The 20,733-nt window shown below is 38.6% G+C and overlaps 1 protein-coding gene across 9 annotated transcripts in view; it reads left to right on the forward strand.

Moving 5' to 3' along the window:
* Fat3 (FAT atypical cadherin 3) overlaps window positions 1-20,733 on the forward strand; it is a 624,627-nt gene that overhangs the window by 520,775 nt on the left and 83,119 nt on the right. For 8 of the 9 annotated variants that reach the window (XM_058584984.1, XM_058584983.1, XM_058584987.1 and 5 more), the window contains 4 exons: window positions 4,942-5,217; window positions 7,618-7,828; window positions 12,575-16,648; window positions 20,212-20,408. In XM_058584984.1, coding sequence (XP_058440967.1) covers window positions 4,942-5,217; window positions 7,618-7,828; window positions 12,575-16,648; window positions 20,212-20,408 — 4,758 coding nt within the window. Of the gene's footprint in view, window positions 1-4,941; window positions 5,218-7,617; window positions 7,829-12,574; window positions 16,649-20,211; window positions 20,409-20,733 lie in introns of those variants that run through there. The other variant, XM_058584990.1, reaches the window with a different exon arrangement.

A 20,733-nucleotide genomic window follows, 5' to 3' on the forward strand; every position in this document is an offset into this window, starting at 1 on the left:
TTGGGGGTTGAGGTTTTTAAGTGCTTTATATATATCCTAGAGATTAGTGCTGTATCTGATGTGCTTGTGGTAAAGATTTGCTCCCATTCTGTAGACTCCCACACATGAGATCTCATATCTAAACCATAACAATTGAAAATGTGATCCCTCTTAGGATAGCACATCCTTTAAAAAGTGCTCAAAACATATTTGAAGCAACTAAAATATCCCAGAAAAGCAAAACAGTAAATTTAAACAAATGAGAAAACATTCTGTGTTCTTGGAGAGGAGGACTACATTATAAAGAAGTCAATTCTCCCAGAGTCAATCTGTACTTTTAGCATAATTCCCATTAAAACACCATCAAGTTTCTTTCCTGAGCTACATAAGTTGATTATAAAGTTTTTAAGGAGGAACAATAAGCAACAATAGCCAAGAAACTAAGGAAAAAAATAAAAGAGGGCTTATTTCAAACACAAAACATATCATAAAGCCTCTATAATTAAAACATTTTGATATTGGTACATGAAAAGACAGATGAACCAATGGAACAGAATAGAAAATCCAGAAATATACTAATTACATATGTGAATTAAATATAGATTAAAATGGCTTCTCAAATGAATGGAACGTAATAGTCCTCCAAAAAGTGGCATTGAGATAAATGCACAGCCATGTGGAAAAAAAATAAAACTGGATTCATTCCTCACATAATATGCCAGGAAAAATTCTGAATGAATTAGAAATATAAATGAAAGAAAAAGGAAATATACAAGTGCTATTTTTTTCAGATGAGTTTGTTCATCTATTAACACAATATTACATAGAATATTCTAAACTGTAGCATAACGCCCAGAAATACAGCCAGGCACTATGGAACATGCCTGTAACCCCAGCTACTTGGGAGGCTGAGTTAGCAGCATTGCAAATCCAAAGGAGACTGAGCAAATCAGTTGGACCCTGAATCAAAATTAAAAAGACTGTAATTTCACAAGTACCAATGAATCAATGAAATATCAAATAAATAAATAACATTCATAAATAATAAGGGAAAAGGTTGATTTTTTTCACCTTTCACCTAAAAATCACTATGAGCAAAATAAAATACATGAAAAAATTGAAAATACATTTGCAATTTTTATCACCAAGTTTCCAAAAATAAAGAAGGAAAAGACCAGCTAAACCATAGAAGAATGAGCTGATAAAAATAGTTTAACAGAAAAAGAAATACAAATGACTCTTAAATATATAAAAAGATACTCAACCTTACTCATAACAAGAAAAATGCAAATTAAAAACTACACTGAGATGTCATTTCTCATCTATCAGATTGACAATAAAAAAATCCACATCTTTCCACATACTGTTGCCAAGACTGTGAGAGACAACCATTCTTATATATTGTTATGTCAATGCAAAATGATAAGTCTTTGGAAAGGGAAAATACAGAAATATCTAACAAAACTATAAAAGTACTAATCCTCTCATCAAGCAATTCCAACTCTAGAACCCAAACATATGCTAGCAAAAATATGAAAAGACATGGACACAAGGCTCTTTTGCATACTCTAAGAGGGAAAATTGGAAATATCTTAAATGAATGCCAGTAGAAGACTAATTAAATCAACAATGATACATCTGCCCATTGGAAGAGTATCTCTATGCTGCTGCATCATCATTATCTGCAGGATTCTCAACAATATCACTATTGACATTTTGGATTAGATTATTATTTGATAGTGGGGATTGTCCTGTGCACTGTAGTATGCTTGGCAAAATCCCTAGCCACATTAAATGTCAGCAATATCCTTTTGTCCAGTTGTGACAATGAAATATATCTTCTGATACCTCCCAAGTGACATTTTTGCTACATGTCCTCAGCAAGAAAGAATCATATCCAATTGAGGACCAATGCTAATTTTATGTTAATTCTAAATGTAATGTTACTGCAATGTGAATGAAAAAGATTAGGAGGGAAAACTACATACAATAAGATTATATTAACAAAATAGTTTAACAAACCATAAAAGTTTTTACTTTAAATTACCAGTAGGAGAATAAGGGAATAGGATGAATGGAACAGGTATAAAAGCCAAATTTCTTTGAATATGCAATTTTTTGTGAAATTGAGTTTGATACCTTTTTATATAGAATAAGACAAAATTAAATGTTAAAAAGGCAAGTCTAAATTTTGAAAGTAAATGGAAGCAAATGTTGTCAAATATATATCTGGTTAGTGGCATGTCTTCCAAAGAAGAATTATTCTAAGTGACTTTAATCATACTAATTTGACTTCACATTCCTAAGAACAAAAAGAACTGAAAAATAATATTAAATTGTTTTCAATGACCATAATTGCAATGTAATTATAATAACAATGGTGGTCTTGTTATTCTGGGGCTTTTGTGTATGAGTTCCAGATAAAGCAATGGCTAATTATGATGAAATCATTTAATATGAAAAATGTCATCCTGTCAGAGAAAGGAGAAAAAAATGTAAAAAATAATGGCCTTGAGTAAAACTTGATGCTCTATTTTTGAAATGGAAACAGCAGTATGAACTCATAAAATATTTGTTTTAAAAACACTCCTTTCCAAACTATGTCTGATGAAACCCCAAACATGTAGTAAATCCAGTAGCAATGAGAATTCCTAACACTGGATTGTGATGTATCAATATTACAATTTCTAACTAAAAGGAAACCAATACTTTTTGAAGAAATGGATAATTTAGAGTTGGGACAGAAAATACACAGAAACCTCTGGAAAAAATTATCAGTAGCAATTATCAGAAAGCAAGAAAGTTCTGGAAGCTGTGTCAAAAAAATCTTGAGAGCCAACCTGAAGACACTCCCACTGGCCAAGGAAGGATTATCCATGTAACAGTGAATATAATGGCTGCAGTGGACAGAAAAAACTACAATGTGATTAAAGTCATGACATATAATGTTTTTAAAAATACCTCAATGGCTACTTTTAGAGATGTTAAGGAACCAATATCTTATTTGTCAATAATAGAAGGAAAGAATTAATTCTTAATCCTGCCTTTCTGATATGAAGTATATTCCAGAATAACCAAATAATGGAGAAATTTCTGTTTATAGAACTATCCCAGCTACCAAAATAGGAAGGAACCAGAGAATGAGAAATCATCTCTTGAAATTTTTAACAAATTTGTGTTACCTATGTAATGATCATCATGGCAGCTAGCATAACAGAATTAGAGGAGAACCTGATGTCATGCATTTCCAGAAGGAAGTGTACTGTGCCACTGTTGTAGGATATTTGTAAAAAAAAAAAAAAAAGGAAACTGGACCTCAATCTTATTGAGTCTCCTAGACCAAACTGCCAATTTATAACAAATACAGGGAACAGACAGATGTGCAGAACAAAACCACAGGGATGCTATGAGCAAATTTCAGATTGCAAACTAAAGAGAAAATAGCTCAGTTTCTTCAAGACTGATAATGATCCATAAAAATTGCAAGGAAACAGACTGACATAGAAGTAATAAGATAAAATGAAATTAAAGGACATATAAACTGAATGCAAAATTTTTTATATTATGTATCTTGATTGAAAGAAATTAATATACACATGTATAAACACATATGTACATAAACATGCACAACAGGATTAAAAACCATTGAAGAAATATGATACATGAAATATTGGTATTAAGGAATTATTGTTTTCTTTGTTTAGATATAATTATACTCTTGTACGTGTTTGTGCATGTGTGTGTTTTTGTTTATTCTGACTCCCTATAATTTAGGGATATATATACTAAAATTATATAATAGCTAGAGTTTTCTTTAAAATAAAATGGGGTACCAAGTGAAGATAAACAGGAAGCTAAGATGAAACCAGATTTGCTACATGTGAATCATGGTCAGAACTGAGTGATGAATATTTGAGCATACATTAAGTTATTAGTTTTATATGCACTTAGAAAATTTTATAGAAAAATGCTTTCTGAAAGAAAATAATTTGGAAATATTATATTTTAGCTATCATTAGCACCATGTTCTTGAATCCTCCTGTCTTAGTCACCTTGTTCACTGCTGTGACTGAAAGACCTGATAAGAACAATTTTAAAGGAGGAAAAGTTCATTTAGGGGTTCAATGTTTCAGAGGTCTCAGTCCATAGACAGCCAGCTCCATTCCTCAGGGCTTGAGGTGAGGCAAAACATCATGACAGAATGGTGTGGCAGAGGGAAGTAGCTCACATGATGATCAGGAAGCAAAGAGAGACTTCACACACCAGATACAAAATATATACCCCATACCCCGAGGGCACACCCCCAGGGACCCACCTCCTCTAGCCACACCCTACTGGCCTTCAGCTCCCACTTAATTAATCCCATCAGAGAATCAATTCATTGATTGGATTAAGCCCTGTAACCGATCATTTTACCTCTGAAGGTTCTTGCATGGTCTCACACATGAGCTTTTGGTGGACACTTGCTATCTAAACCATAACACCTCCCAAAGCTGTCAATGCTACCCTTGAGAAGCTTGACTGTGCTGAGTCCAGCTCTGTTCCTTCTTCCCTTTCCTCTGTCTCTTTACTTCTGCTTTTCCCATTCTGTGACTGCCACCATGTAAGTCCATCATGAGAAGAAGCCCATAGAAATAAACTAAGATAATAGGAATTTACTAAGAAGGTCACCTTGTGATCTTTTCCATTGTGCCTCAAATAATTCCATGAAATTATCATCTTCTGGTGGCTGTCTCATCTGTTCAATTAATAGTGAAGATATTGATCAGCTCATTGTTTATATTCCTGATAATTTGAATTACTAATTACACAGGGTTTATTATAAGAGAGCTTTCTACATGTTGAGATAGCTGCTAGGTGTTACGATTCAAAGACATGGGGGAAGTGGTGAGGAAGGAGCCTCTTTTATTAGCAATGAGTGAACTGGAATTAGTGATCACTCTTGTTTTCTTTTAACTATAGGTATTTATTAAAGTGCTGGATAATAATGATAATGGCCCAGAATTCTCTCAGCCTCATTATGATGTGACGATTTCTGAGGACGTGCTTCCGGATACAGAGATATTGCAGATTGAAGCCACAGATAGAGATGAGAAGCACAAGCTGAGCTACACTGTCCACAGCAGCATCGACTCCATCAGCATGAGAAAGTTCCGGATCGACCCCAGCTCTGGTGTGCTCTATACTGCTGAGAGACTAGATCATGAAGCCCAGGACAAGCACATTCTCAATATAATGGTAGGTAGGGGCAAATGGCTAATATGCTGTCCTGACAGGATCACTAACCTTTCAAGGCACAAAAGTCTTCAAAAGTACAGGGCCCTTAATTGTTGTAAGTAGTAATGAATTTGACTTTTTCACTGCCAGATTGCATTTACTTTTGCCTTTTTATTTCAATAAAGAATTACTGTTGTTAGATAGCAGCTTCATGTTTTTTGCCAAGCTGAAATATTAGACAAGTTTTGCAGACACTGGCAGACAAGTAAATTTTGCCAACAGACTGGCTTGACAGGGGAGGAGTAGGCCATATTCCCAGGCTATACCACTTGCATCCAGAAGATGTGTGGAAAAGTTGAGGAGTCTGTCACAAGGGCACTTACTTATCCAGCCTGTGCAATTCTCAGTCCCTGAAAGCATTTAGAGACCCGATTGGGTACTTTTTGTACTGCCATTGAACCTAGAAGTGAATACTGGCACACAAAGAGATCTCAACACACTCTAAAGCCTGTAGAGAGTCTTAAGTCTCAATTTGTGTTCAAATTAGGTAGGAGAAGTAATTGAAAAGTAGAGATTAATAAGAAACTCTATGGCCTATAATCTGTTCCTTTAATGATCCATGAACCCCATGGGCAATGCACAGCCACTGCCTAACAGAGCCCTGCATTCCTTAAGACCTAGTAGGATGACACAGACTTAATCTTGAGCACTGATTGGCTTTAAAACACTCTAAGACTCTATGAATTCCCAAGAAGCAGCTAAAAGTAATGTTGCACTAAATGCCACTTTTCCTTCCCAAGACTGGAGAGTTTCCTGGGCAAGAGGAAATTTGAGTATCATGCCCTCAGTTGTGGGCTCCAGGGAACTGAAGGGGTGATTCACAGAGGTCATCTGATCCACCCCCTGGCCTTCATTCATTCAACAGATATTTTTTGAGTACATACTGTGCACCAAGCACTATTCTAGGCACTGAAGACACAAAAGAAAAAAAAAAGTCTCTGCACCCTTGGAGCTAACAGTTGAAATTGACCTAGCTGTTAAAAATTCCAAAATAAAGAGTCACCTTGGTCCTTGGGTGTGGATACACCAGTCTACAAAAATTCAGCACACTCATTGTTTTGATTTTGCATGTGTTTTCTTCAAGGGCAGAACCTGTGCCAGTTACTAACTCCATTCTCATGGTTTCTCAAGTCATTTCTGTTTATTGTTTGCTTAACAAACTCAGAATTCAGTTTGGTCACCCTCTACCAAGTATCATTTATGTAATTGAATATTTAGAGCAAACAACTCCTTTATGCTGCCTTTCTCCAAGCTAAACCATTTTAGTCATGTTACTTATTCCTTCCAGGTACTATTTATGAAACCCCCTTCTCTTTGATGGCTCTTCTCAGCACATTTTCTAATTTACTCACATTTCTGTGAAGTTATGCAGCCTAAAATTGAACAAGCCAAGAATACACATTTAACTAGTACTGTATCAAATTATAGCAGAACCATGTGGTTAAAGTATTGATTGTTTATAAGCTTCAGCCATATGCAAACCAGGGGACATTTTAAAGCCATCAAGCCAAGTTTTTTGATGGAGTTACATGAAGGATCTCAATTTTAGAAATTGATTGTAGTCATCTTACCAGTGGTCAGGATTCTCTCTCTCAGCTCTGGGCCTTTGAGTATATTGGATCTTCTTGCCTCAAAGTGCCACATGCGATGATCACCACCATTTTACTACTTCTACCTGTTCTTGTCACTTCTTCCAGGAAGCTGAATGCTAGGTTAGGCTCTTCTTACTGCTTATTCTGAGGGCACATTTAGGTAACCCATGCTGGCAGTTATCACTGGGTACTATACCTGCCTATTTAATTATTTGTAATCCCAAATCGACCCTAAGCTTCTGGAGGGTAGAAGCCATATCCAAGTCACTACTGAGGCATCAGAGTTAAGCAAGGAACTTGTTGGATAATAGATGACAATAAATGTTTGTTGAATGAATGAATGGCAATGCCCACATTGTATTCATCAATTCCACTCTTTAGTTTCTCCTTTAGAAGAGCCTCTGTCCACCATTCCATGAGCAGATGTTAATACACATAACAAGGGGAAAGTGGCTGTGCAAGGGGTCTCAGAGCAGAATGCTGTGTTTGTGATATTTTTGATATCAAGGCATTGATTCTGCAGACACAGGCTGAACAGAGACTCTAGGCCAAGCTTCCTAAAAGATGATGTAGCCCCTGCTCTTGATTTGCTTACCATGTTCTTGCTTGGTAATTACCATTGTTAATTGAGCATGTACTAAGTATCTGGAACTGGGTCAAGAACTGTGTGCATCATCTTTTTTTGTTGTTGTTTTCATCACAGACATAGCCATTGAGTTCTTTGCGGTTTAAGAGTTTAGTCCTACTGCTTCTTGTATTTTGCCTAAAGGTCAGAGATCAGGAGTTTCCTTATCGAAGAAACTTAGCCCGAGTCATTGTGAATGTGGAAGATGCTAATGATCACAGTCCTTATTTTACCAACCCACTATATGAAGCATCCGTGTTTGAGTCAGCTGCTCTGGGATCAGCTGTTCTGCAAGTGACGGCTCTGGACAAAGACAAAGGGGAAAATGCAGAACTCATATATACCATAGAAGCAGGTGAGAGCTGTTACACAGCACAGATTGCAGCATAATGCATGGCATTCAACCTCAGTAGTATCTTTCACCATGGTGAATTCAGATTGATACCACTGGAACATCTCTAATGAAATCTTGGCCAAGCACCACCCATTTTCTGTGATAATGGTGCATAAAGTTCTTGGCGTGTCAGTAATATGTCTTCCATTGTTGACAGCAAGGAGAGTTTCCTTCCCTGTGTTCAATCTTGGGTTTTCCTGGAATGAAGAAGAAATGTGTAATGCATTCTGTGGCTTTTACCCATGGGCCAACAAGTCATGGTTTCAGACTAAAATAACCAAAGCCTCCTTCGTGTCACCTGAGGGCTGCTGGGCTGTTGAACTGAACCTTATGTGTCTTTGTTTACTTGTCAGTAGGTGGGCTGTGGCTTTCAGAATCCCTACACCCTCACAGTTAGCACAATTCACCTCACTGGAGGCAGTCTGAGTAGCAGAGAGTTTGGTAGATATGGGGTCTGAACTACCTGCTTAACCTGACAGATAAGTAACTACAGGCTCTTGTTTTGTTAAATTTGAGATCTTTTAAAATCTATTTAACACCCATAGTGTACTGATGGTTGCAAGACCATAGTGTACTGTTGGTTGAAGATCAATAGCTAGAAAACATCTATGACAGAGAGATGAATGTCCAAGGAAGAGATAGAACTGTGAGCCTGAAAATGACAAATACGCTTTGTCTGCTCTATTTTCCTTATCCTGTTCTATCTTTTTTGAATATGCAAGCCACATATTTCCAAAACGTTTTGCAACATTATGTCTGTTGTGCATAATGCCAAATGCAATCTCCTTTTATGCCAGCGATAGATAAGCCTTCATTTAAACATAGAGTATTTTTGTGAGTAGTTGAATTAAAATAGGAATGCTAGAATGACAGTTTTTGGACTAGAAATTTTAGAAAAGGAAAAGCCAATAGCCTTCTTTAAAAAAAGTTTCTATATCAAATGATAATCTAAAATTATTCTCTGTATTAGGTGTCCACATTTTATGAGTCTATTCTAAGCTTGTGCGCTCTCGCGGGCTATCTCTATCTCTCTGTCTCTCTCTATGTCTCTCTCTCTCTCCATATGTGTGTGTATGTGTGTGTGTATGTATGCATGTAAAGAAAAGATGTTAGTCCATGATAGTCAGGTTCTGTGGAATTTTATTTCAGCCTAAAGCTTGACCAGTATTTAGAAATGCATTCCTTATTTATCAAGGAAGAGTTTTATTATTTAATTATGTGATCCTTGCTTTTATGGTACCACAAAAATATATGGAAAATTCTCAAAAATTTTTTGAGAATATGTACATGACAACACAGTTGTCACCTAATCCAACAATTCTTTTTATTCTCTGAGCTTGTCTTTTCTCTTTCCCTCTATTCATTCATGCATGTACATTGCTTCATGACATTGTGATCATTTGGATATGAAGTTTTATTTCTACGTCCTTGTCATTTTCTAAACATTTGTCTAAGTGTCCACCCGCTTTTTTTAATTTGTCATTTAAACACTACTTTTACTTCTCTTACTTAGCCAAAGAATCTTTCACCCAATTTGGTGCTCTCAGGGAGTGATTTACTCACCATTCAGCTGAAAAGACTGCTTCTCCTATTTTAACTTCCATGATTGCAACATGGTGCTCAGTTATTTCTTTAATAACTGACTAAATCAAGAGAAAAGTTATTTCCTTAAAACATCTGAATATTATATATTACTAAAAAAAATTAAAGAAAACACAGGTTTATTCACCTGATTCAAAAATAAAATATTCCTGTGGGTTAGGGAAATCCCATATATATAGAAAATCTAAATCTCCAGAAAACTAAACTTTTTTTGATATCTCAAAAAAGGTGATTTTTGTTGAAGTGGGCACCAAGCTAATGAGAATTACAACACACGCAAGAAATCTCTGGTAGACATTGAGACCTTCACAGACTCGGAGACCTTCACAGACTCGAAGACCTACCTTGAGCCTAAACTGGTTCTTCCCAGATTATAGAAAGAAAGACAGATCACAGGTGCTTCAGTATTTTTAGCACATGTTCAGTGGTTGTGTAAAATGTTATGTTTTATTTAACTTCTCTCACAGACCTCTGATAAGCGAGATTTTTTTCTATTTAATGATGTGCTATAAATTCCCTGTCTCTTGCTTGGCCTCTAAAGTAACTACAGAAGCTTTATATTTTAGTCTGAAGAACTGAGTTTTGAGTTTGAATAGAATCTGAGGGCAGCGCTTCAGGACTTATTTTAGCCTGGATTTTCTGTTTGTTGCCAATGATGATTCTGAAGTAGCACGGCACAAGAGAGACACAAATAAGAGTTGAGTTAAAACATGGCATATTGGATCCCAAGTGGATAGAGAATTAAAATTTGCTTTTTGATTTACATCTCCTCCCAATCATTTCAACAAATAATTATCAAGCACCCTCTTTGTGTCAGACACTGTGCAATACATCAGTAAGTATGAAAAACACAGCTTTTGGCTGGTTGCCAAAAGTCTAAACGAAGCCATAGATTCCAAGAAAACAAGCAAGTAGAGATTCCTTTTCAAAGATTCAGGAATAGAAGGAGAGGATATGCAGGAACGGGATCTCAAGGAAATGGGTCAGTGTATTGAAGAGAGAAAGAGAACCTGAAGTATGAGTCCAGAATCCTGACAGGGTATAGCAAGTGGATCAGCTTCCAGGGGACAGCAGGGCCATGAAGTTCAAGTGGAGGTCAAGAGCTGGATCACCTTCATTCCTGCTTTAATGTATCTTGCTAGGAATGAAGAAATGTTGCTGGGGCTGGTACAAGGAAGGATTTGTCTATAAACTCTGAGGTAGGACACCATAACCAGTGAAGGCAGCAACTTGGCTCAGTTGCTGTCCCTGAAAGGTGACCATTGATAAAGTGAAATGACAGCTGGCTCAAATGTTGGATCCATGCCTGATTCCACTGTGCTCATCATTGAAAATGTAAAAGCTTACCCAAACATCGTTAAATTCTGTTGTTGTCATCACAAAATGATCATATTTAGGTGGCAAAGTGAAAAAAAATCATGCTGACATCAAAGATGACATTGTTTAATATCACATTGTGGGGTTGGAATTAAATTGGCCTCTCTATTGGATATGCTTCCTCTTGAAAAGTATTTTATTGAAGTAGATTTTATAGGAATATGAGCTTTTGCTTTATGGACATGGAGATGTTTATTTAATAAGTATACACCAAGAAGTGTAGACACAGCTGTATTTGCTATATATTTCAATAAACATATCACAACTACCCCTAAATCCAAGAGCCTATCTTAATGATTTTGACATTTAAATGGTTTATACGCTTGCCATACTACAGTACTCAAAAAGAAGGAAAGATCTAGCTATAGTTGAGTAACCAGGATCTTTAAATGTTGATTTAAAAGAGTTTCAACACAAAATAAAGGGTGTTCTTTAAGAAGCACTGGAGAATCCAAGGAGGGAAAGCATAAAGCAACTTGGGAAGGATGCAGCTTCACACCGTCTACTATTTTTGAGCTCCTGCCCCTACCCACCTTCTTTACATTCTTCAGATCTTTTGTTTCTTTGCTCTTCTTTTGTTTCAGTCATCCTCAACAATCCCAGATTCCAATTTTTTTTTTTTTATGTTTTAGAGGTAATGTCATGGCCCATAGCTCTCCCCATGCCAGACCTGGCAAAACAGGTCACCATGTCTTTGTTTCATAAGGGTTTTGATCCAAATTCTTGGTTTTAAGGCTGTTTTTCAAGTGCTTAGTGAATAGAATGGTTACAGATTGGAGCAATGAACTTGTAATGTTTTATGTCTTCTTTAATGTCTGTCTGTACCTCTGTGTGTTCAAGGGCATGGGAGGAGGTTAGAGTAGTAGTGAAGAACAAGGGAGAATTCAGGGGAAAAAAAATAAGTACAACTTGAAAAACAAACAGTGACTTGGGAAGAATTCTCTGTGACTGATAAAACCCACCACACCAAAGTAGCATTTGGAGGAAGTTGATTTTTTTATTTATTTTTAAAATATCTTTATTTTATTTATTTATTTTTATGTGGTGCTGAGGATCGGACCCAGGGCCTCGCACGTACTAGGCGAATGCTCTACTGCCGAGCCACAACCCCAGCCCTGAGGAAGTTGATTTTGATTGATAGGGTAAAATAGCACTAATACCATGTAGCATTTATTATCTTTGAGATAAATAGTAACCAAATGCCTGCATGATGATCTTCCAAAACTAAATGTGAACATGGCACTGGTTTAGGGATAGATAGATAGATAGATATTTTTTTTTTCTTCTCTGTACTAGCAACATTGGTATGTGTCACCCAGTCAGTCCCTGTTCTCACAGGGCTAGGAATGAGGAAGTCCTACACATTTATAGCAGAAATAGCTCTCCTATAAGCTCTTATTCTCTGGCTTAAATGTACCCCATTGTGTGCCACTGCTGCTACTGCTGTTTTTAACTTAGATCAAAAAACTATGGATCTAAAGTTTATAATTTTACTGGAAAACTCATATCACTTTCTTTTCAATATCCTGAAAAGAGAAGTCTCTTTTTTCTTTGTTGGTTTGTTTTCTCTTTCAGAACGATAAGAGATGAATAGAAATAAATGTATCTATTTTCTGTTGGCCACATGGCACTAGAGTTTCTTTACATGAAGGGTCAACCTTCAGAAAACCTTTTTCTTTTTAATGACTCCCTTGTAATTCCTTTTCCTCATTGATTTCTGTATTTTAGGGAACACTGGAAACACATTTAAGATCGAGCCAGTCCTGGGCATCATCACTGTTTCCAAAGAACCAGACATGACAACGATGGGTCAGTTTGTCCTGTCAGTCAAAGTCACAGATCAAGGTTCCCCACCAATGTCTGCCACTGCAATTGTGCGCATTTCCGTCACCATGTCTGATAACTCTCACCCCAAGTTCACTCATAAAGACTACCAAGCTGAAGTAAATGAAAATGTGGATATTGGAACCTCAGTCATTCTAATCTCTGCCATCAGTCAGTCTACCCTCATTTATGAAGTCAAAGATGGAAACACTGGTGGGGTCTTTACCATAAATCCATATTCTGGAGTCATCACCACTCGGAGGGCTCTGGATTATGAGCGTACTTCCTCTTACCAACTCATCATTCAGGCCACTAACATGGCAGGAATGACTTCCAATGCCACCGTCAATATTCAGATTGTTGATGAAAATGATAATGCTCCAATTTTTCTCTTCTCTCAATACTCAGGCAGCCTAAGTGAGGCTGCCCCAATAAATAGCATTGTCAGGAGTTTGGATAACAGCCCACTGGTAATTCGAGCCACCGATGCTGACAGCAATCAGAATGCACTACTCGTGTATCAGATTGTAGAGTCTACAGCCAAGAAGTTCTTCACAGTGGACTCCAGTACAGGTGCAATCAGAACAATTGCCAACCTGGACCATGAGACCATTGCCCATTTCCATTTTCATGTACATGTGAGAGATAGTGGTAGCCCCCAGCTGACTGCAGAGAGTCCTGTTGAAGTGAACATTGAGGTTACAGATGTGAATGATAACCCACCTGTTTTTACTCAGGCTGTGTTTGAGACTGTCTTACTTCTCCCCACCTATGTTGGTGTGGAGGTCCTGAAAGTTAGTGCCACAGACCCTGACTCTGAGGTGCCTCCTGAACTGACATACAGCCTAATGGAAGGCAGCTTGGATCATTTTTTAATTGACTCAAATAGTGGAGTACTCACCATAAAAAACAACAACCTCTCCAAAGATCACTACATGCTGATAGTTAAAGTGTCTGATGGAAAGTTCTACAGCACATCCATGGTCACCATCATGGTTAAAGAAGCCATGGATAGTGGCCTTCACTTTACACAAAGTTTTTATTCCACCTCAATCTCAGAGAACAACACTAACATAACCAAAGTTGCTATTGTCAATGCAGTTGGAAACCGCCTTAATGAGCCCTTAAAATATAGCATCTTAAACCCAGGAAATAAATTCAAGATAAAATCTACCTCAGGAGTCATTCAGACCACTGGAGTCCCCTTTGACCGTGAAGAACAAGAATTATATGAGTTGGTGGTGGAAGCCAGCCGTGAACTAGACCATCTACGTGTGGCTAGAGTAGTGGTCAGGGTTAACATTGAAGACATCAATGACAATTCTCCAGTCTTTGTGGGTCTCCCTTACTATGCTGCTGTGCAAGTTGATGCTGAGCCAGGGACTCTCATATACCGGGTAACAGCCATTGACAAAGATAAAGGTGCAAATGGAGAAGTGACCTATGTCCTACAGGATGACTATGGCCACTTTGAAATTAATCCAAATTCAGGGAATGTTATTTTAAAAGAAGCATTCAATTCTGACTTGTCCAACATTGAGTATGGAGTCACCATCTTAGCCAAAGATGGTGGAAAACCCTCTTTGTCCACATCTGTGGAACTTCCCATCACCATTGTCAACAAAGCAATGCCTGTGTTTGATAAGCCCTTTTATACAGCTTCCATCAATGAAGATGTGAGAATGGACACTCCCATTCTAAGCATCAATGCTACCAGTCCAGAAGGCCAAGGCATCATATATATTATTATTGATGGGGATCCTTTTAAACAGTTTAACATTGACTTTGACACGGGGGTTCTGAAAGTTGTTAGTCCTTTGGATTATGAAGTTACACCTGTTTACAAATTGACAGTAAGGGCTAGTGATGCCCTTACTGGTGCCAGGGCTGAGGTCACGGTCGACTTGCTAGTTAATGATGTAAATGACAACCCTCCTATTTTTGATCAGCCTGCCTACAATACAACATTATCAGAAGCATCTCTCATTGGGACACCTGTTTTGCAAGTTGTCTCTACTGATGCAGATTCAGAAAACAATAAAATGGTGCATTATCAGATTGTGCAGGATACGTACAACAGCACAGATTATTTTCACATAGACAGCTCAAGTGGCTTAATCCTGACAGCAAGGATGCTGGACCATGAATTGGTGCAACACTGCACTTTGAGAGTCAGAGCAACAGATAGTGGCTTCCCCTCACTGAGCAGTGAGGTTCTAGTTCATATCCACATCTCTGACATAAATGACAACCCTCCAGTGTTTAATCAGCTAATTTATGAATCATATGTGAGTGAACTAGCCCCCCGGGGTCATTTTGTAACCTGTGTTCAAGCCTCAGATGCAGACAGTTCGGACTTTGACCGGTTGGAATATAGTATTTTATCTGGGAATGAACGGACAAGCTTTCTGATGGACAGCAAGAGTGGCATCATCACACTGTCCAACCACCGAAAGCAGCGGATGGAGCCACTGTACAGTCTCAATGTGTCTGTTTCTGACGGGTTGTTCACCAGCACTGCACAAGTGCACATCAGGGTACTGGGGGCTAACTTGTACAGCCCTACCTTCTCACAAAGCACATATGTAGCCGAGGTGAGAGAGAATGCAGCTGCTGGGACAAAGGTAATTCACGTGCGAGCCACAGATGGGGATCCTGGAACATATGGGCAGATCAGCTATGCCATCATCAATGACTTTGCCAAGGATCGATTCCTCATAGACAGCAATGGACAGGTCATCACTACAGAAAAGCTAGACCGGGAAAACCCTCTAGAAGGAGATGTTAGTATTTTTTTGAGGGCCCTTGATGGTGGAGGGAGAACAACTTTCTGCACTGTGAGGGTGATTGTGGTGGATGAAAATGACAATGCTCCTCAGTTCATGACAGTGGAATACAGAGCCAGTGTCAGGGCAGATGTTGGAAAGGGCCACTTGGTCACTCAAGTTCAAGCCATTGACCCTGATGATGGAGCCAATTCAAGGATTACTTATTCCCTATATAGTGAGGCCTCGGTCTCAGTGGCTGACCTCCTGGAAATTGATCCTGACAATGGCTGGATGGTTACAAAGGGCAATTTTAACCAGCTGAAAAATACAGTGCTGTCATTCTTTGTCAAAGCAGTAGACGGGGGCATTCCAGTAAAGCACTCCCTCATCCCTGTCTATATCCACGTCTTGCCCCCTGAAACATTCTTGCCTTCATTCACCCAGTCTCAGTACTCTTTTACCATTGCAGAAGATACAGCCATTGGAGGCACCGTGGACACCCTGAGGATTTTGCCCAGTCAGAATGTCCAATTCAGCACAGTTAATGGGGAACGACCAGAGAATAACAAAGGGGGTGTCTTCATCATAGAACAGGACACAGGCACTATCAAGCTTGACAAGCGCCTTGACCATGAAATTACGCCAGCTTTTCACTTTAAAGTAGCAGCCACTATATCCCTGGACAAGGTAGACATTGTGTTTACTGTGGATGTAGATATCAAGGTATTGGATTTGAATGACAACAAGCCAATCTTTGAAACTTCAAGCTACGAGACCATCATAATGGAAGGGATGCCTGTCGGCACCAAACTCACACAGGTGAGAGCTAGCGATATGGATTGGGGAGCCAATGGGCAGGTCACTTATTCCCTCCACTCAGATTCCCACCCCGAGAAGGTAATGGAAGCATTCAATATTGACAGCAACACAGGCTGGATCAGTACCCTGAAGGACCTGGATCATGAGACAGACCCTGCATTCTCCTTCTCCGTGGTGGCCTCTGACCTTGGAGAGGCATTCTCTCTTTCTTCCACAGCTTTGGTCTCTGTCAGAGTGACAGACATAAACGACAATGCACCGGTCTTTGCCCATGAGGTCTACCGAGGAAACGTGAAGGAGAGCGACCCACCAGGCGAGGTGGTGGCTGTCCTCAGTACCTGGGACAGGGACACTTCTGACATCAATCGCCAAGTGAGCTACCATATTACAGGTATGTCTCAGTGCCCACTGTTCTCACCATGTCCCCTGCTTATCACACAAAGGTGGGAGGCAGCAGGGGTAAGAGCAGGAGAGAAGATAGAAGGTGACATGAGGACCTGAACATAATAAAGCATTTCTGGTGAGAAGTAAAAAATCTCTAATAGACTTGTTTTTTTTTTTTTTTCAGTTGTTGGTTGTTATTAACTCAACCTTACTTTGGAGTTCATTAGTTTGCTTACAACATTTACCCAGGATGGCATCCAATTCTCTTGTCACTTCTTATCATTTTAAAAAGGAGTCTGGTCACACATTTTAATTGAAGAAATATAACTGATAGCTCTTTGCAATTGGGGAGAGAGATTTTTAACAATATTCCTTTTCTTTATGTTTTTAGTGTTCAGAAAAAACAAATAACTTGATCCCAGTAAGCTTCACATACAAGCTCCTCCTGGTCATAAAAACACTTAGGCATACACATATATAAATTAGAAGACAGGGTTTGATCCTTTGCTGAGAAATCCTAAATTATAACTCCAAACCAATGGGCATTTCTTCTGAGAACTCTTATTTTTGGGGGGGATCCCTTTTCTGTCTTTCTAAATTGTAAGTAGCTGTTCTTTGGGAAGGCCAAGATAGAAAGATGAGGTCATCAGGAGTATGCAAAAAAATGTCACTATTGCTCTGCAGGGTTGAGGATTTCCTATCACAGCGCAAAGAGTTGTCACTGATTGGGAGTAGCTTCCAAGAGGTAACTTGCCTTCAACAACAAAGAAGAAAGTATTGATGGTGTGGAGAAAGCTTCCTAGAAGCTATTCAGAGGTGGGGTTAAAGCAAATATTTTTATGCTGTGACATTCAAAGCCAGAACATAAGCAACGTGCCAAAAGATTTTAAAGATTCCATCAATACTTGTAATCAGGTGGCTTTCCCTTTAGAAAAACCACATTATTCACAGTGAAAAATGAATTAATTAGAATGCCCTTAGGACACAGAATCTACTTAACTATGTTAGTGGAAAAGTTAATTAATCACTGCAGAATAAGATCCACAGTAGACCAAACATGTCGATGTGTGGGGTTGCCACACTTTTCAGCCTGGTGCTTCTATTTCCTATATGGAACTGGATGCTCAGTGGTGTTTTCTGCTTAAGAAAACTTTATGTATCTTATGCTTTATCTGATATTTTCTGCCTTTTTTCATAAAAATACACATTTCTGCAATTAAAGCCTGAACAAAAGTGGTGAGGAAAGAAAGGAGAGTGGAACAACACTTTGATTAAATAAATGCAAACAGCATTTAGCTTTGGAGGAAGAAAAGGCTTCTTAGACATTCTGAGAGATACTTTTCTATTTGGAGGAATTGTTACTCGGTCTTAATTATTTACACATAGTCTCTGAATTCTCAGGAGAAGATTTCAAGGGACCATCCCATCGACTTTTCTGAAGTAATGAGTACAGAGTAGCTTAAAGCTACTGTTACTATTAGCCATGCCAACCACCAACTGATTTTAATTAGATTTAACTTTTGCTCTTGATGTAGCACAACGTGGCTGTGCTGCCTCAGATTAACAAAGGACCATTAATCATTTTATGTAACAAAAGAACGGTGTGGGCCTGCCTGCACTGAAAGCACTTAATAGAGAGGTTAAATTTGTGTGCACTGAAATAATATTCAACTAAAGCATAATTGAATCCTAGCCAGTGGTAGAGGAAAGTGATATCCCAGGGAGGACCCCGAGCCTCCCTAGAGTATGGTTTCTCCGCCAGTGTGGTTGATATTTGGGGACTGGATAGTTCTTTGCTGTGAGGGGCTGACCTACATATTGTAGGATGTTCAGCAGCATCCCAGACTTCTACCCATGAGATTCCAGTAGTATATACCACCACCACTACCCTTCAGTGCAGCAACCAAAAATGTCTCCAGACACTGAAAATCTCTGCCCCAGAGGAATATACAGCCCTCACCTTTTCTGCGCTGTTCATATAATTTGGTTCTGTTTTTCCTGTTATTGCCTCATAGTGCTAAAGCCCTGGAACTAACCACCTCCCTGTGCCATATAGTCAAGAGTGCAGCCAAGCACTCGCAATTTCACTCCTTCCTGCTCAGTCTACCTGTAGGGCCATGATGTCTGCCCTCTGTTTTTTGGGGATGCATTGTAAGAAGGTGAGATGGCTTTGTTCTTGCAGGGAAGTAGCAGCCAGCATACAGTATGTGTTCCTTATTTATTTATTGTGCTAAAGGATAAATTTAGGCACATTAAAACTTTAAAGAGTCTATCTGAGTCAACAGCAATTCATGAACTGGATAACTCCAGACTGCAAATTGTTCAGAGTTCCATCAAAGGGGCATTAAGAAAAAACTCACTTATAAGATACTCATGTAAGCAAGACAGAAAATATTTGGGTAAAGTGGAATCATAATCTTAAAATCCCTGATAGAGTTAGTTAGCAGTTTCTTTATATTTATGTTTCATTTTACTGTTTTCATTGAGTTGTGTTTTGGTTTTGCCTATAAGAACTCAGCCTCATGACCTCCTAATTAATTATTTTAACTATTATCGACCTTTCCCTCTAGAATGTGAGCTTACCATCAAAGCAGGATTTTTTGTTGGTTTTGCCCACTGCTGTAGCTCTGTTGCCTAGAACCAACCGAGGCCTAATAGATGATAAATATAGTTGCACAATGCTGAATTAGATGAGATAGTGATCCTCCAACTCGACTCTGGACTTCTTGCTAGTTTTCTTCAGCCCAATCTTTTTCAGTGTTTGAATTGGCAAGATTTCCCTCTTAGGGATTAGAGGGTCTAGGTAGTTTTCTTTCCTCTTCCTACCGTGTGCTGCGCTACTTTGTCTCTGTAGTTTAATGAAGTGGAAAAGTAATATGACTGGGACCACTGTCAGTGTTTCGGCATCATAAAATGCTGTTCCGCTTCATCTCTTCTACTTTTCTTCCACTTTTACCAGCTTCACTCTGATACATTTGATCTAATTGCAGTGCTTATCTTTGGACCGCTCTTTAAATGACCCCTCGTTAGGGCTATTTAATACTAATGGGTCTTCCTCTGTCGTGTAAACTTTTCTCTCCAAACTCCAGTCCTTATGAGCAGAGCACAGCTGTATGATAAAGCCTTCATTAAAAGATTCCTTAATAGAACTGACTGCCTTTTCTTGATTGCATAATCAACAGCTAATGAAATTGTCTTGGTAACAAGAACTATAGTGTATTACATCCTCTCTTGAGACCAAGTGGAAAGACAATTGTATCATCCCAAGAAGACGATTGATTGTCACAGTTTGAATTTGATTTTCCTTAAGGGGAACTAAACAAGAGATCATCTCCAGTTTCTCTAAGTGGATTTTATTCTCTTGAAAAAAGTTGCTGTTTTACTTTCCACATAAGCTAAGCATATAAATATTATACTTTGCTGTAAGGGAATCCAAGGGAGTATCTTTTGTTTCAGTACCATAAATGCTACAGTGTGAGGGGCACCTGGGTGCACCCCCCATAGCCTCGCATGGTGGTGCAGACCAAGGCATTTCATTGCTCATCTTCAGAAGCTCTCTTTTCCTTGCAGGAGGAAACCCCCGAGGAAGGTTTGCCCTGGGCCTGGTGCAAAGTGAGTGGAAGGTATATGTGAAGAGACCTTTAGATAGAGAAGAACAGGACATTTACTTTCTCAATATCACTGCCACCGATGGGCTCTTTGTCACACAGGCCATGGTGGAAGTGACCGTCAGTGATGTAAATGACAATAGCCCAGTGTGTGATCAGGTGAGTTAAAGCTCTGGGGGATAAAGTTCTTCTGTTTACTCTGTGTCTCTAAAATTAAATTCAAAACCCATTTCACTTTTTTTCTTAAGGCCAGGAATACCTTCTGCTCTTACCTCCAGTTGATTAAGAGCTCTAACTGGACATAAGAGGGTAGGAGGTAGAGGCAAGGATAAAATGTTCTAAACATGAAGACGATAATAGATAGATAGCAAGACCAGGTATCCAATTTTGTCCCCTCTCCTCTGAAAAACACAATAAAAAATAAAATAGAAAGTTTTAAAATTAAATGATTTTTAAGTAATTCATAAAGGACCTTAAAACTTCT

This window comes from Marmota monax, unplaced genomic scaffold, assembly GCF_021218885.2.
Source record: "Marmota monax isolate L192 unplaced genomic scaffold, Marmota_monax_Labrador192_F-V1.1 WCK01_AAM20220418_F8-fsc00104, whole genome shotgun sequence".
Lineage (NCBI taxonomy): Eukaryota > Metazoa > Chordata > Mammalia > Rodentia > Sciuridae > Marmota > Marmota monax.